Source organism: Opisthorchis viverrini (genome assembly GCF_000715545.1).
Source record: "Opisthorchis viverrini unplaced genomic scaffold opera_v5_100, whole genome shotgun sequence".
Classification (NCBI taxonomy): Eukaryota; Metazoa; Platyhelminthes; class Trematoda; order Opisthorchiida; family Opisthorchiidae; genus Opisthorchis; species Opisthorchis viverrini.
In genome coordinates, this window is record NW_008751756.1 from 1168640 (window position 1) to 1185141 (window position 16502).

A 16502-nucleotide genomic window follows, 5' to 3' on the forward strand; every position below is an offset into this window, starting at 1 on the left:
ACCCTTAGCCCCGGATGAAATTCCCAGAGCAGCCATCACAACACCGGTTGCCTTTTTCGAATTAATGCGTATGCCCTTTGGTCTTCGAAATACAGCCCAAACGTTTCAACGTTTCATGGACGAGGTTTTACGTGGCTTACCGTTTGTGTATGCCTAACTTGACGATGTTTTAGTCGCTAGCACCTCCCCAACTGAACATGCAGCTCATCTCAGAGCAGTGTTTGAACGTTTTTCCACTTACAACATACGTTTGAACATTGACAAATGCTTATTCGGTGTTACTAGCCTGGATTTTCTTGGTCACAACATTGACGCCACAGGTATTTCACTGCACTGAGTATCAGAAAAGTGTGATGAAAACTGGTGTAACACGTGTGTCGTACTTTATATGTCACTCACCACATTGACGCCACAGGTATTTCACTGCACTGAGTATCAGAAAAGTGTGATGAAAACTGGTGTAACACGTGTGTCGTACTTTTATATGTCACCGTAGTTAAGGGCATAATTCTCAGGCTGCTGGATGAGAACACTCAAATCTGCCGGGGATGCATAAATGCATATCGCATCGCCATTGCATTCTGGCTGAAGGAACTTGGCCCGAGCGCGCGCACAGCATGCAGCACAAGGCTCGTGTTACTCTGTGTGAATGCATGACGCGTGCAGCCCATCTCTCGCAGTAATGAAAAGCTGACGATGTGACCGGAACGAGGGTAGCCATCGCCTTTTTTAAGGCTTTCTGGTGTTGTATCCGTTCTACGAGTGACAGAGTGACAAAAACTGGTGTGCCTCAGGTTCGCAGAAACATTGATATAATGTCTAAATCCAGTATCAGGTAAGACTGAGATTATATGACCCGAATTCTCGTGAGGCAATTCAGTTAGGACGTAATGTTGAAACATCAGCCAATATTTTTGATATCGTAAATGGCTTTGGCGCTGATATTCGTCGATCACAACTGCATGGCGCACGCATCTTTTACTCTTGCGTGAATGACTCCGTGTGCCGCGTCGCCGAATTGTAGCACGCCGGAATTAAGTATACACCATTTCTGGCGAGCACGTCGTTCCGCACACTGCCGATTTTCACGCTTCTATGGGCAAACATTCATATTGTGTATGAATATTCCACTTATGGATGATATAGAAACGGATGTCGGCGTCGCAAGGCAACGGACCTTGGAATTTGCAATTTTCTCCTCTTTGAAATGCTCTCGGATACGCTGTGCAGCCTGCATCAGTCTGCTTCTTGAATAACGAGTTATCCAACCGGGACGTATAAAGGAGGTAACGCTTGCAGGGCCCCCCCCGGAAAGCTGCTAAAGAGATGTTTGCCGAGCCCAAGCCTATTGACTATGAAACTAGTCTGGGTACACTGTAGCCCTTTTCTCACATTGTGGTTGCCTACGGGGGAACCCGACACTTACTCGTGTTATGTTTGAAGAAGCTTGTGTTGGCAAGTTTTGCACAGTCGTCTGCTTTTCGTCCGTGCTTGTGGGAGGATTCCGAAGTTTTATTTCACAAAGGAAAGGACTTCCAGGAAAACAAGTTTCGCTTAAATTGAGATGAGATCTACTAAAAGAAGTTTGCTGCAAAGACCACACATGCGGACGTTCTGAGAAGGCGTGAAATTGACTTTGTGACTGGATTCGCAAGGTACATGGGAACTGTAAAGTGATAATGTTTAAGTGGGGAGAGACTCAAATGGGGCGGCTGACGGGACTACGAGAGGCAAAAAGCGGTGAAATCGCTTGATGTTCTTGCCTTTCTTGAGAGTTGTTGAATGAGTTTACATTGTACCCAAGACAATGAACAGTTTGACAGGAGACCAAGGGCCCTAGTGGAGTCTAAAGATCAAGGGAGGAAAGACTACACCATGGGAGACGTAAGTGAGCTAAATAACATAACTCGACCCCATGGCCAAGGAAAAGCAGCATTCTTTGGAGCAGTCAGTGAAGGAGACTGTTTGGTTGTTGGTCCGCAAAAGTGCCGATTGGATGGGTGTGTAGAAGAAAGCTTACCAACAATGGGCTCCCGTTCCCATCCCCATGTGAGAGTTACTCCCCATAATTATCCACCTTGACCAGATGAACTGAAGCCTTCTTGTTTCACTGAACTATTTTTATAACTCTTATGGACGTTGGACGGACATTGTGATTTTAGATGTTGCTCGCCGTAGATATCTGTTTGGTTGTGACGGTATCGATTTTGAGGCGAAGTGATCTGCGTTTATCCTCAGGCTGGTGATTCTGCCGCCCCACTTTGTAATCCTAAGGTGTCTGCAGAGGAGGCTCCGTTGAGGTTTGTTGAATATGTATATGATTATATTTGCAATAGTACCGTGATTCCAGAATTCGGATTTCTTTGTTTTTTTTCGTGGATTGGCACGCATGACTCAAACTTAAAAAGCAGATAGTCGTAACAGGGTGAACTAAGCATCTTACATTTTTCCTTAAATTCTCTGATGCGATTATGGAAGGTTTATTCCAGCCTAGTAATTCCTGTGAATTCAAAGTGCTGCCCATGCATCCACTCAATTTTGTTGAGTACACAGCCTAAGTAGCTGTTCTCAGTACTGCTGTTTGTTGACCACGCGGTTTGTGGCCGTCCACTAATACTTGTTCGTGCAGTGTCTGCCTGCATGCATCTGTCGCGTCCGACTCACAACTGGAGAAACACACGACAGGAAACCATCCCATCATTTTTCCCACTATCCACACGGGTGGCAAACACGTCGAACAGCTCGCCAACTGAAAGTTGAAGCACTCAAGGTTGTGAAATTCGGCTATACCATAACCTATGGCACGACTTTACAGCCTCGAAGGGTCGAGTCCCAATACGTGGCTGCTCTCCACTTATTTCAAGCTCAGTGTAAAAGAACCAGACGCCGAGATGCTCTTGAACAGAGCGGCAATTGACAAACTGTATCCTTTCTCTGCTATTTCTCTCGAAAACGAGAGACTGACGAGTTTAATGGGCTTCAGTTATTTAAGCCGCCAGTGCCCTCAGTGTGAAATGCTCATTTAATCGCTGTCCCAGAGGGCAGTCACTGTTCGAGGAGGATCCCAACCACCGCGTTGTGAAGTCCAGTATTTGGCGACCAAAATGATGCAGCTGAGCTGAGGTAGTTCTTCCCGCAACAATGTGACAAACGTGGAAATCGAGCGAACGGTCTGTGAGAGGAGGCACTACACATTGCGTGTGAACCTCAGTATGTGAGAAGTCCCAACCCTTCGAAACTGCAGGAACCCTGATCATTCTCGGTACGTCTACAATAAAGCCTTGTAAGACAACTTCCCGATGTGTCTCTTTCCGTGAGAAACACCCAGACAGCTTGCATAACAATCTTCAGCGGTTATAAAACTTTATCCGCAGTTGACATGACTAGTTGAAAGATGCGATTTCGCATCAAGACTCAATGAGTCCCCACGTCTTGGATGCTCGTTCTCTTGTTCAACATGTCCCCTTTTATTGGTGCCAACGTGGGTTTTATGCACATTTACTGATTTGCCCACTCTGGAGTTGGGGAATCTATGGGTACAAGAGCATCCATGGAGCTTGTATTGATGCACACTTGTGCTTGAGGGACGCCCGGATTTGGACTCACGTCCGGTTAAGCAAAACTCAGTTTGGTAACTTAAACTGACCCAGTCTGTGATGTGTTGCGGTGTTTAAAAACATATTTCATGGACCGGGAGTAGTCGCTTTGGCAGTGCATTTATCACCAATTGTCGTTCTGGCTTGTGGATTAACACCAACTGTAAATGAATAATTTATAGCGAATTAATAAAGGCATTCCATAAAATAATGCACAGGTTAAGATGGAGCTACTACAAGAAAATATTCTTTGGAAAAGCGGGATTAACTACTAGTTCAAATGAAACAGAGAGAACTGACGATCTACATCTCTTTAGGTAGGGCTTACATATCACCAGCCCTGAAAGTGGAATGAACCACTGTAATCAGTGGCCTGGTAGAAAAGCCCGAGCCGCTGGTTGAGACGCCGGGTCACTGACGGGAATGCCCGTGAATCCGACCCCATTTCGGAATCCCGGCTAGCTCCCGTCTAGGCCTGGGGTACTAAAAGTTTACAAGCCCTCGATTTCCTTACGTTGGCATGGCATCTATGCACGGAGCGTGTCGAGGCTGAATTATGTTTACAGAAAGGGATGGCTTGAACGCCATTCCTGAATGAAGTTCGATTGCAAAAATTCATCCAAGGACAATGAAAGGTGGAGTCAACCTTTTCGTTTTTTAATTTGAGGTCACGTAAACTGCTGGAGTCTGGTGGGCTCAGAAGTTTAGGAGTCTTGTGCACTTGGGGTGTAGTTACATCTCCCGGGCATGGGGTTGGGACTGAGGTCTGACGGAAACTACCTTCAACGATAATGAGCGTAGACGCGCACGAATAAGATGGAAGCGGCGTATGAGCGTCACTGCATCAAGTGGTTGTGGACCATACGAACTCTGTGACAAATGTGTGGTCAACGAAAAGAGCATAATCGCAGGCGGAGATAATGTCTTCCTATCCGCCTGGAAAACGAAAATGGACGTTATCTGGATTATAGTTTATAAGGTGAACTTTCCCAAAGATTAGTTTATATTCAGAGGTGCGGTCGAGTAGTTTCAGCAAAACAAGTCCTGAATTAGTGAAACCGCCCCAAACACGGGGTAACCGGCGTTTAAGCAACACATTCGTTCATGTGGAATGGGTTTCATGGTGACGCAGAGAAGGCAGCGCTTAGAGTAATATGCACAATGCATAGCCAGCTCTCGTCCTTAGCTTGTGCTGGATTATGCTCCATAGTATCCCGTTGAGACTTTCGAAATACCTGTTCTACTGGGGTTTAGAAGCAGTTGTTCGACTGATTCGAACCTCTCTAGTATGTAGAAGTTTGAACTGTTCGTCAGGTGTGAATGAAGAGCCTCAATCCGAGCGTTACCTTGCAATCCTATCAAACAAAGAGAGTAATTCACATGGACATTTATTGGCAAACAAAAAACAGGAAATCTCATCAGCAATAATAAGGTAGCAGTTACGGGTTACCGACGCTAATTTGTTCGAATTTCCGGGTCGCTTTGATAAGCACAGTGGGGTGGTTTGTACATTTATGGTTTGCACAAGCAGTTCATTTGAAAACTATCTTTTACGTCTTGCATGAAAAACGGCAAGTTTTTAGAAACAACAAGCGTGTATACTAGTAATGGTGGTTTGGCGCGAGGAATGCTAACGTAATTTTAAGTTAACGTTGCCGGCCACGGAATAAGGCAACAGCAAGAAGATCGGCTTTTGCAGGATTTTATTTGCCATTGTGGCCAAAAGCGGGGAATCTCGTTTTCCATCATTTCGTTTCATTGTTTTTCAAATAACCTTTCTGCGACGCACCGTATGTGAAGGAAACCGACCTTTGGCTAGTGCTATGCTTTAGGTTTTCTCGGAGAGTTAAGTGGCCAACTTACGGATGGACTCGACTATGGGTGTGTGCTTCCTGGTTAATAACAGTGATTCTTTTTGCTCAGTGTCAAATGTTCTATTGAAGAAGGCCATTTTGAGCCAGACATGAGTACTGGCTGTTTCCTAGAGAATGTCGGGTCGGTAGCTCAGGTAGCGTAGATGGTCGTGGTTTAGTGGTTGTGCACAGCCACTAACCCACCGCTACGCACAACTACGCACTGCTGATGTCAACTCGATTGGTGATGAAACGTTTGCAACCAAATTGCCCAGCTCAGCGAACAAGCCAACGACCGGTATTGGCTGTCTTAGAAATCTGTCTCGACAACCAGGAGCACATTCTAGTCGACTGCCACGACCTTACAGTTTTCTGCCTCTTTCTTCAAATTTCTGAAGGAAGTTTAACTTGTGATAAGAAAATGAGTTTGTCAGAAAAGCACGATATCCATTTCAAGCAGTAGGCGAACATCTTGGTAACTCCGCTGGGATTTGACTTCATGTGAACGAATGAGCTGACAAACATGGCTCAGCTGTTTGAGACCTGCATTGATAACTTCCTCAGACACTTCATAGCCAAGGAGGCTTATCTGTTTGAAGTCTATGATGCTTTATCATGTGAACGAATGAGCTGACAAACATGGCTCAGCTGTTTGAGACCTGCATTGATAACTTCCTCAGACACTTCATAGCCAAGGAGGCTTATCTGTTTGAAGTCTATGATGCTTTATATATTTCTCTATTACGTAGTAGAAACACATGGGATTCTGGTCACACCCAGTTTGGTAATTCGCATGAATGGTGTCGTTTACGATCTAGATATAGCTGCATATTAAGTTTTCAGGCGTGTTTATGTGGTGATCAATAAGCTGGAAGCGCGCCACTCCGATGGTTAGGCAAAACGGTATGCATGCTTCGAAAGCATGCATGCCATTTGCACTGACTGAAGCTCATTGAGAGGCACTCAGCGGTCTTAAAAAGCTAACCACAGCATAATGAGAATTTTCTTTAAACATTTTATCCAATCGTGGTGACAGGCGGGCGCTTTGATATGTAGACTAATTTTCGGTGTGGCTATAGTACACTATTATGTCTCTTTTGCAGTTTAAATTTATGTGACCAATAATTGAGCCTTGCAGATTGAAATAAAAATTTTCCATTGTACCCTCTTCCAATAAACAGCTAACTTCAAAGCGAATGAAACGTTAATCGTCGGTGTCACCACACCGTAATTTTGTGATAATAGACTTGCGATCCTATGGTAGATTAGCAAAAAGAGAACGCTGGTATGGGTTCTCACTCAAGGTGATTTCAACTTTGTTATGTTGATCAAGGAGGTTGTGGCGTAACAACTCGTCAGCACAGATTGTGAAACGCAAATAGTTTGGTATTTATGCAAGCAGTACTCCTTGTGATCTGTGAATATGTGGCAGAAGCCACCAGTTGGATACGACAGGGATCCACACGGATCCCGCTTTACCGCACGTCTTTAGGAGCTGCTATGGCCGATAAGCCTGACCCGCACGAGATTGCCCAATAATTTGGGCCACTTGCCGGCATCCAGACGAGATTTGATTGGTCAGAAATCTGGACCCAACAGCCAATCGTGACCCAGTATTTGTCAAATGCCGTTTGCCAATGGCGCATCCGGAACGCGTCAGAACTTCCAAAATGTTAATCGCCTGCGCTATATATGCGAAACGCTGTACAACTGTTCTTGGCTTCGTTTTGGGTATTAATAGACTTTGTGCACCTTTGGTGGTTGTTTTGACGCGGACGCTAGCTTGGGAGGCTCGGACCGAGAACTCAGCTTAGGAAAATACGGTTACTACACGTAGATTCCATGGTATTCCGTTATGCACTGCTGACAGGGCTGCAGTCTCTGTGCCGGTCACTTGTTTCCTGCTCCGCCCAGCGTGTTGTGTCAAAAGCCACAATAACTTGGGACAGCTTCCTATGGAAACGAAAGAAGATAATCACAGCCGTATTGACACAGTGACCACGTGGCCACCAGAGGAAAATAGTGTCGAAGTTCCGTGGCATTCTTGCCACTGATTTTGTTCATCAATACAGACTAAGTATATGATTTGTTGCACGGAAGCCTCCTGGAAACAAGGAACAACGATAGGTTGGATACTGGGCCCCATCTGAAATGCCATCTTTTAAACTGGTTTGCTTGAGTGCACAACCGACTCGATATGCAGCGTTCTGGACTAAGACTGGTTAAGGAAAATTCCGCACCCTCAGACTCGTTTCCCTTTTTGTTCATTTTTAAACGATCGCTGACCGTATAAAGTAAATGCACTCAGGTAACCGCTTCTGCAGGCTTTACGTAACAAGATCGAGGTTTAGTGAAAAGAAAAAGGCACTATAATTTCAGAAATTGTGAAGTATCCCCTCGGGACTGTTTACTCTGGAGGCAGCATTGTGTGGGATTTCAGTAACGGATAGAATATTTCTTTAGTATTCCGGTCTCTGCGAAGGAGCAGTGTTTAGACACTACTTTGCACACGACCCGCTACACTCGTGGGTTTGAGGGACATCTCCGCTTGTGGAAGTTTTTTTGATTAGTTTAACGCTATGCAAATATTTACCCACCCAATTTTTATATTAACGTTGACATTGGTAAAAGCGTTAGACGCGTGTTTTTACAGGCTTTTCGAATGTAGATAGACCACGTGCGTTTGGTCAGTTATTTGGGTGTTCATGGACCCATGTATCCCTATGAGCTATTTTTCAGTAAAATGGCGAAGCGTGTTCTTGGGCCGCTTAATCTCGCCGTTCAGCTACGAAGACGTGTTGCTGAGTAGTCAGCATCAGCTTTTTCCGATTTGTTGACCCGACTACTGACAGACGAGTGTTGGGTATGTGCAACCTGGAAGAGATCATCCTGGTGAGTAAAATGAATCATTTGCATGTTTCCTTGGATAGATAATTGGATGCTGAATCCAGAGGATCTCCAGCATGGTGAGCCCTTCAATAATGAAAATTATTTCTTCAACAGTGAACCACTTCGACCTGTGTCGGTCAGTCAGGACATGCTTCGTGCTTACCTTGCCCCTGACATCACAGACAAACTAACTTGCTCAAAAGATGGAGCTGAAAGACCTATATCATGCGTAGATTTGCCCAGGCTAATAAAGATTAATATAACCGTTGTATACTGATACCTGCCACCTTAGCTTCTGTCTACTCTGTGGCCACACGCTCGACTGCCACAGTGGATTTCAGAAGGAACAATTCAACATTGATTCAAGGAAATCTTTGGTCTAACCCCTGGAAACCGAAAACACGGGGTGGGTCGACCAAAATTAGTGATGCGATATTATTTCAATCTATTTATAGTTTACATTTATCTTGCTATTCCTCGACCATGCAGCATGTCTTCGTAAGCGCGTCGTGTTTGGTAATTGGGTACGGCGTTCGATCATAACTCAGGTGCTGTGAGGCCGGGTGGTCAGACCGAGTACCCTGAGACGCAGTTAGTTAGCCGGCACATATGTCTTAGCTTATTTAGAACGGCATCGTAAGCCCCATCCGGCTCCAACTAGTCCCAAAAATTTCTGAAAATCCAAAAACTTTGCAATAACTTTTTGGTTGCCAATTAGGCCGACCGTAGTCACCGGTGACAAGCGTAACATGCCACCCGTACCTGCTACCTTTGGCCACCGGTGGCCTGCTTCCTTGATATGGGATTATCCCAGGATGTTCACCGGAGTCGTGTCAGAATCCTCGTAAGTGGACAAGAAGTGCCGGGCTATGAATGCTTGATCCAGATTGGCTGGTGTTCTGACCAATCAAGGGATGATTTCGATGGGGTCGCAGGCGCCGCCTGGCACACCCATCCAATCGTCGTAATTTTTGGTTACTAACAACAGCTGGCGTATGCACATAATTACATAATCGTTAGCGTATATCTTCCAGCGGTGTGTACGAATCACCAAAGGAGATATATAACTCCTCGAACTTCCTATGTCTATGAGGGTTTGAAGCGACATTCCGTTAAAGTTGGTCGCCGTGCTGGACGAATATCTTCGGGGTGCAGCAGTAAACAGAGAAGATAATATAGAATCAGTTATGCATTTTGAGTGATGTTTTATAGATGTGTATTGATAAGCATGCTTGAAATGTACTGTTCCGGTACACGGTGTACAAATCGCTTCTCTTGCGGGACACTTAGATCGTGGATGCCTAGAACGACCGCAAAAATAACATCCGATAACGAATAACGGGTGTACAAATCGCTTCTCTTGCGGGACACGTAGATCGTGGATGCCTAGAACGACCGCAAAAATAACATCCGATAACTGAATAACGGGCGAGGAGATGCAGAATTCTTGAACGCAGTGCCGCAGATTAACCGTAGATGTTTGTGAAGGCGCTGCAGCCGTAGAATATGGTATTGGTTGGTTATGCTGGTACGATTCAGTTTGTTAGCGAGCCAAATCCGATGACCTAACCAGTTCATGTACTTCATCTAGGGTGAGTTTAGTTCGATCCAGAAGTCCTCTGACGGTAGAAAACAAGCCATCTGATTATAACATCGCGTACACTTCCCCTTTCATGGTCGATGGTGGGTACCGCCTTGATATCGCATTCTTTGGCCAGGAATATAAGCTTTTGGATAAACTGATTAACATCTTAGCTGATGTCTTGTTTGCATATGCGTCGAAGATGGTGAGCATACGTGTACTAATAGGGGATTCATAATCACAAAATAAACCAAGGTTTCCAGTTTTTATAAAGATCTGTCCGGAGACGTCTGGGAGGCTCGGAACCAATGATTCCGGCGTGCAGTGGTATCTGGGAAATTTTAGTCTGCGCTGAAACTTGAATCGCAGCAGCGGTTCAAGCGGTTCTTACACAAGCAAATTGTTACGGATGGAGTCTAGAACGAAACGGCACTGCATAGAATGAATCGCGCTTTGGTGGGACGTACAGAAGCTGAAAATAACGTCGGACCATGGCTAATACGATGCGATAATGCGAACATAAACGATGCTCGTTACACTTAACGGCTTAATCTTCTTCGCCCTGAGAAATCGGGATGTATCACTCTCCCTTGCATATGTTCGCTCGTCGACCTTCCCCCACACCTCCCCATCCGTCGAAGGATGCAGTGCAATCCACCTCCAGCGTTGTCCCGTATTTAAACTACCGCTCATACAAATGAACCAAAGTAATCACCTACTAGCTTCTAAAGATCTAATCCACGCTGCGACCGTCAATGTCCGTACTGTGCGTCAAATTGTTGTTAAAGCCTTGCTTTCCCTCTGTCAATGTATGTTGTGTCTACGAAGCACATACAAAACCCACCTTGGTTGTGCACGTCAGACCGCTTAGAACGAGCTCAAAAGCCCCCATTTCGTTCTCAGGGTATCTGGCTATTCTGACGCAGTGGTTCATCGTATCTGTGACGTTTGAGTTGCATTCGGCTTCAAGGCTTTACTGGACTGGACTCCAGCTGACTTTGCGCTGAGCGGTTGTCTGGTTCAATCAGGATTAATGCAAGGTGGCGCGATAAATGGTGTTTATGTCGCATCAGCATACGTATTGACAAATAAAACTTCTGAAGCTGAGAAAAATGGGTTTAATCGTCCCGTCTGTTGTACGCAAAGTAATTGCAGTCACGCTATCGTGCGGGCCCGCCCATCACTTCGCTTTCCTTCAGCACTACACTTGCCAAAGTAGAGCAGCTTTCCTCTTCCACTTCGTTGATTTTCAGTAGCTCAAGAGTACCGAGCTGATCTGATAAGAAAACTGCTGTTAACGTACAGTCATGCGCATGACGAAAATTGCTTGGAGCTACAGCGAAAGCAAGTGAAAGAGGCTGTTCTCTCAACTTTCGGAACTGTTAATCCAAGCCATCCGACTCGACCAAATGAATGCTGAATGGGCTCAACAGGTTTTATTGCTGCCAGAAAGGCCATACAAGCAACTAGCTATTATGGCGGTGTACGCAGATCCCCGAAACACCGGATAATCAAAAGCTGGCTGGTGGAGTGTTAAGGTCCAGGAGATAAATGTTTTCGCTACAGGTAACAGCCACGTCATATTTCAGTTGATTCAATCAACCGGCCAAAGGAACACATGCCGGTGACGTAATATGTGAAGAGGACGGACTGGCACCTCACTCACCGCTGTGATGTGTTGGTTCGCCTTGTTGGGAGGTAGCCAGCGGCGTCGACGTCGGACAGGTGGTTTCTTTTCACCATGGTGCATTGCAGCATCTGTCGTAATGGTGACAGAATCATAAGCTTGACCGTAACGCTTAGGTGAAGTAGCTGGTGCAGAAGGTTGGGACTTGCGGTAGATTCTCGTGTAAAGGCTTCCTAAATGCATGGCTTCGTACTATATCTACCCTGACGGACCCTAACGTTTTAGTTGGTGATGTGGAAGGCAGTAAGGTAGTGTCACTGAAACTGATAAAAAGGAGTAAGTCTAGAAATTTGCCTACACTGATCATGTCGAAATGCGATGACTACATTGGACGAGTTATTGGCCCTCAAGATTTCCTTAGGCATGTAGGTTTCCGGCTGTAAGTAACTTCACAGATGAGTCAGTGAGATCAAATTCGTTTCCGACTGAATGATGGAGGGATTCCTGAGTGTCTATGCGGAGGTGACACTGGGGATCCCCTTGAAGCTAGAGTGCTCTTGAACCCATGTGTGAGTTAGTCCGGCTCTGTTATCAACCTGCACGCGTTGAAGCTGCTGTGTCAGAGCTGGTGCATCTAGTAAGATAACCATAACGTCTGTTCCGCAACTAGATCGATTCTAGTAGTTAACCAGGTCAAAGATCCCCCGTAATGGCGCCATCTGAGCATGGATGTAAACAAAATGCCATAGATATGGGACTTTTTTGTGTTTACACGTTATGCATGCACTGTCTGTTGTGTGTGGCCGAGTAACCTTTGATCCCCTTTGGCGAACTGCCTGACTTTAGATCACGTTTTGTGCACAAAACTCGATTTTCGGGCCTATCCTCTTTCGATGGCTTTGGGATGATGTGCCGAATCACTTTCCTAACCATTGTGGACAGTCGTGCGGCATCATGACAGCACTTGTACTGCCGAACCGTACCGTGTTTTTCGAGCTGGTACTCACATAAGTCAAATCAGACGTCTTGGTTTAAGGTTGTCAATTCAATACTTTGACAAGGGGCATATCACGCTCTGAAATAAGTAACATGGCGGACGAAATAGGACGCAACATCGAGATTAAGGATTCAACTGTGACTAGACATTATCGAAAGGACAGCCTGGAACAAACTCACCAAACATTGAAAGGGTTGAGCGCGTTCTATTTCAGACTCACCAGCTTCAGCTGGAACCGCTAAACGACACAACCCAGACTCGCCTCAATAAAAAGAAGGCTGTTCGGGAACAATACTATTCAATTTGTTGTGGATGACCAAAACCGAAGCTAATTTGACGGGATTGCAGGCGGCAGCAGGACCACAAGGTTGGCGGTGAACTGACACCATGTCAAGGGTAGTTGAAGGACAGATACTAGCGGGTGCGAAAGAAAACCAATCTGGAGGCAACCAAAAACTACTTGGAGAGGGATTTTTCCCACTATTGGAAACCCTGAATGGCAGATTGTTAGTGAATTTCGTGTTTTTTCCTGACATGAAACGCTTTTTATGTTCACAGAATGCGTTCTTTTGTGAACGCATAGATGAACTTTCCCCACCACTTTCTTTCGTGTAGCTTTAGCTGAACGTCATTCGTTTTCCGAATATTTTACAGCATTTGTGTGCGAAATCTTTCGGAAGCTAGAACTCCTTTTTGCACTTCCATTCATCCCGTCAGTCACGTATCTGAAATTGAAAGAAACTGCCAACATCGATATAGCAATGCAGTGTTGCCGAGCACCTACATTTACCAACTTCCATGTTGTCGCCAACGTCGTCTTCAGGAACCTATTTTCCGGTTTGTTCGTTTGAGCTTGGTATTTACACTGGGCCTTTCAGCTCCGATCAAGAAGTTTTACAAGAATGTGACGATTTCCCAAGTTATCCCCGAAGGTTCGCTGTCCTTCCAAATGCCTACTCTATTGTTCCATAAGACTTCATGTTTTCGTTATTGTCGATATCGAAGATAGTGATGACTAAATCTGACATACCTAGCCTCCAGGAGGAAACATATCTGAAAGGAAACAGTGGAAAGCAAATCTAGCGGGAAGGAATCTTCAGAACCTGTTACTTCATGTCCACGACAGTTAGATTGGTTTAAGAGTCCAGTAGTCTATCCTGTGATTTTGGTGCGATGGGGAGAGCTTAAAAGGTAACACTCCCGTAGGATTAGATGGGTTTTTATGGTGTTTTCTCTTTACTCTCTGGTCCTCCTTACGGACTGCAATTTTGGATCACTTTGGTTCACTTCCGACAGGAAAAGCTTTAGTTTCAACTGCTGTTTGTAGCTGGCTTGGATTATCACGCCGTTTCGCTGTCACACCTAACTCAGCAACTGTTTGCGGGGAACCTAGTCAGATTTTCTTGCAGGCCCTTTCTGACTGGGATGTGCCTAATAGATCTTTAGATCTTACTTGAACGTGACAAAAGCCCCCCGTACATATATAACAGTTTAGGTGGTCAGATTATGCTAACAGATTCCTTAGCAGGATCTGTTCTCCTTGTCTCTGTCCTCATGTAAACTATGGCCAAAAGCTACACTTTTTGGTGAGAATAAGATTGTCTGACAATTCGGCTTATCCAATGATTCACAGAAACACTTTCATTCCCTACTTCTCATAATTTAAACAAATTGCCCATTCCTCTGTTTCACTAAGACCACCATTATTGTAAAGCGACCCAAGCACAAATTCCAGGAATGGTCAATCTGTGTTGAAGTCCAATTTGTCCGCGTGTATCACTGGTATTTCAGATTATTTTCGTGCGCATTCACGTTGCTCGTTTGAGCGGATGTGGTTCTTCTAGTTAATCCACATAACAGAGGGGATACAATATCTGCAGGGCTAATTTTCGAGGGATCATTTGATTCCCTCGCTAATAGTGCTGCTCGTGGGCTTTTGGCTCTTACCATTTCCCAAAATAAGTAGAGTATGAACCCCAGTGAGGCCTGTAGGACTTCAACGACGCGTCACATTTTTGTTCAGCACATTGAGCCCAATTTGTCTTCCTCCTTTTATTCAGGTGAACAGGATCTTGTCTACGAGGTACAGTTAGATAAACGGAAACTTCGTACCCCTGGCGGTAATACACTGCTCATACCGAATGAGGCCCTCGCTCTTGCGGTGGCTGTTGAGTGGGATAGTCAGAAGGGTACTATCAAACGCCACAGTATGCATCTTGTACGTAAGTTTTTCCCCAGGTTATCCTTTAGTAATCAGTCAAATCCAACCCGCAATGATAGGCAACTGTCGGTCTTCGACCATTTTCATCTAGGAAAACGTAACCTAATACTTTTTTGAAAAGTATCAGGTTAGGTTTTGGCAACCTGTCCAAAGAAGTCCTCCTTCCTGTATTTTCAAGCAATGCTTACATCTGCGGTCGAAAATGAATAGGGATTTACAAGTAGTCTTACTGTCTCTGTGAGTCCTACGCAACTCTTACTAACTACCGATAATCACCTCAAACCACTTTTTGGTTTTACAAGAAAACAGTCAATTATAATCATCTCATGAGACCGTGTTTCTCTACTCATTCTACTTTTGACCGCATTGCCCTAAAGTACTAAAATCTACAAATAAATAAGATGTTACCCTTCGTCAACCGTACTTCTGGTTATGCTAGAGCGGCATACCGAGGTAAATTTAATCACGACGGAGCGTTATGGGAACGACAGCGAATGCAGGAGACATTTGCATCCACTTGCGCACTATACGCCGGGGGGATTCCGGCGATCCTTGTCCTCACTTTATTTTTTGACATATTTACCCAGTTCACAGACGACAGTCTTGGTCCTGACGACCTGCCTGTTGCCAAAAACGAGCGCTTTCAGTGGCGTACTTATTTCAGATCTGTCGCATCCTGTCTACTCGTGTTATCCCCACGTAGATCACCTCAAAGCAGTTCAATAGGTTAAAGCCTTTGATCCTTGTGAATTTCTTATTGCGTGGCTCCACGGAAGAACTTTTTGAACACACCAAGTGGTTACACTTGGTACTTTATTTCATGAATACCCAAATCAATGGTAGGACAAGTCATTATGCTTACAAACTTTACTCAAATATCTTATCCGCAAGATATTCATAAACTTTGGTGAACTCTCCGCGGTTGTGTTCTGCGGTCCAGTCAGTAGCGCTCTTGCATGAAAGCTGTTGACTACAATTCTGTACGTTATCACATAGGAGTATCATATCAGTGGACTTATCTCCAATGCTTTGACTATTCCTTCTGTGACCTCTGACTTTTCAATGGCTGAAAATATTGTAGTTGGCCCTTGATTTACAGCAGAATTACTAAGTTTAGTTGAACTCGCTAGTGTCTGTTTTTTGGATTTACAACAGCCACCTTAGAGTACATCGTCGTTAGAGTTGGTTTTGCATCTTGGTTATGACGTCTCTCTCCGGTCTTTGAGAGGTTGATAAGCGAGGGAGTTTTAGGACAAGGTCTTTATTTTACAAAGCTTATTGAGTTTCTCTATGAGTCTTGCGCAACAACAATGATAACAATAACAGAGGTTTTTTAATGTTATTTCATGAACACTTTCTCGGTACTTACCGACAATTTCTTGAATCATAGGATTTTGCGGTAGTCCATCAGTCTAGTTTATCATCGTTAATTTTCTTCGGTTTCGCATAAGGTTGCAAACTCTTCAGCATACTTTTTGCCAGATTGTAGTTCTCCATTGTGCTGAACTCATAGCCTTTAAACGAACAGAACAGCTTTTTCGTATATTTGTAATGTACTACTCATAAAGTTGCTGAAAATCCATCGACAGCCCACGACCCTTCTTGGGGCTCATCAGGTAGGCGCAGTCCCCGGGTTTCCGTCAACCTTATGTTCTACTTGAAACCAAATTGCACGAAATTAGCGAATATACACTCATCTGCAAACTAATTTGGTTCTTTCGAGAGACTCACCTGGAA

General features: G+C 44.7%; 1 protein-coding gene across 1 annotated transcript in view; it reads left to right on the forward strand.

Moving 5' to 3' along the window:
- Positions 1–13196: 13196 nt before the first annotated feature.
- T265_13761 (hypothetical protein) overlaps positions 13197–16502 on the forward strand; it is a gene marked incomplete at both ends in the record, with an annotated part of 7838 nt that continues 4532 nt past the window's right edge. Inside the window, 2 exons of the mRNA XM_009170378.1 lie at positions 13197–13476; positions 14605–14762. Of these exons, the coding sequence (XP_009168642.1) occupies positions 13197–13476; positions 14605–14762 (438 nt within the window). The remainder of the gene's footprint in view (positions 13477–14604; positions 14763–16502) is intronic.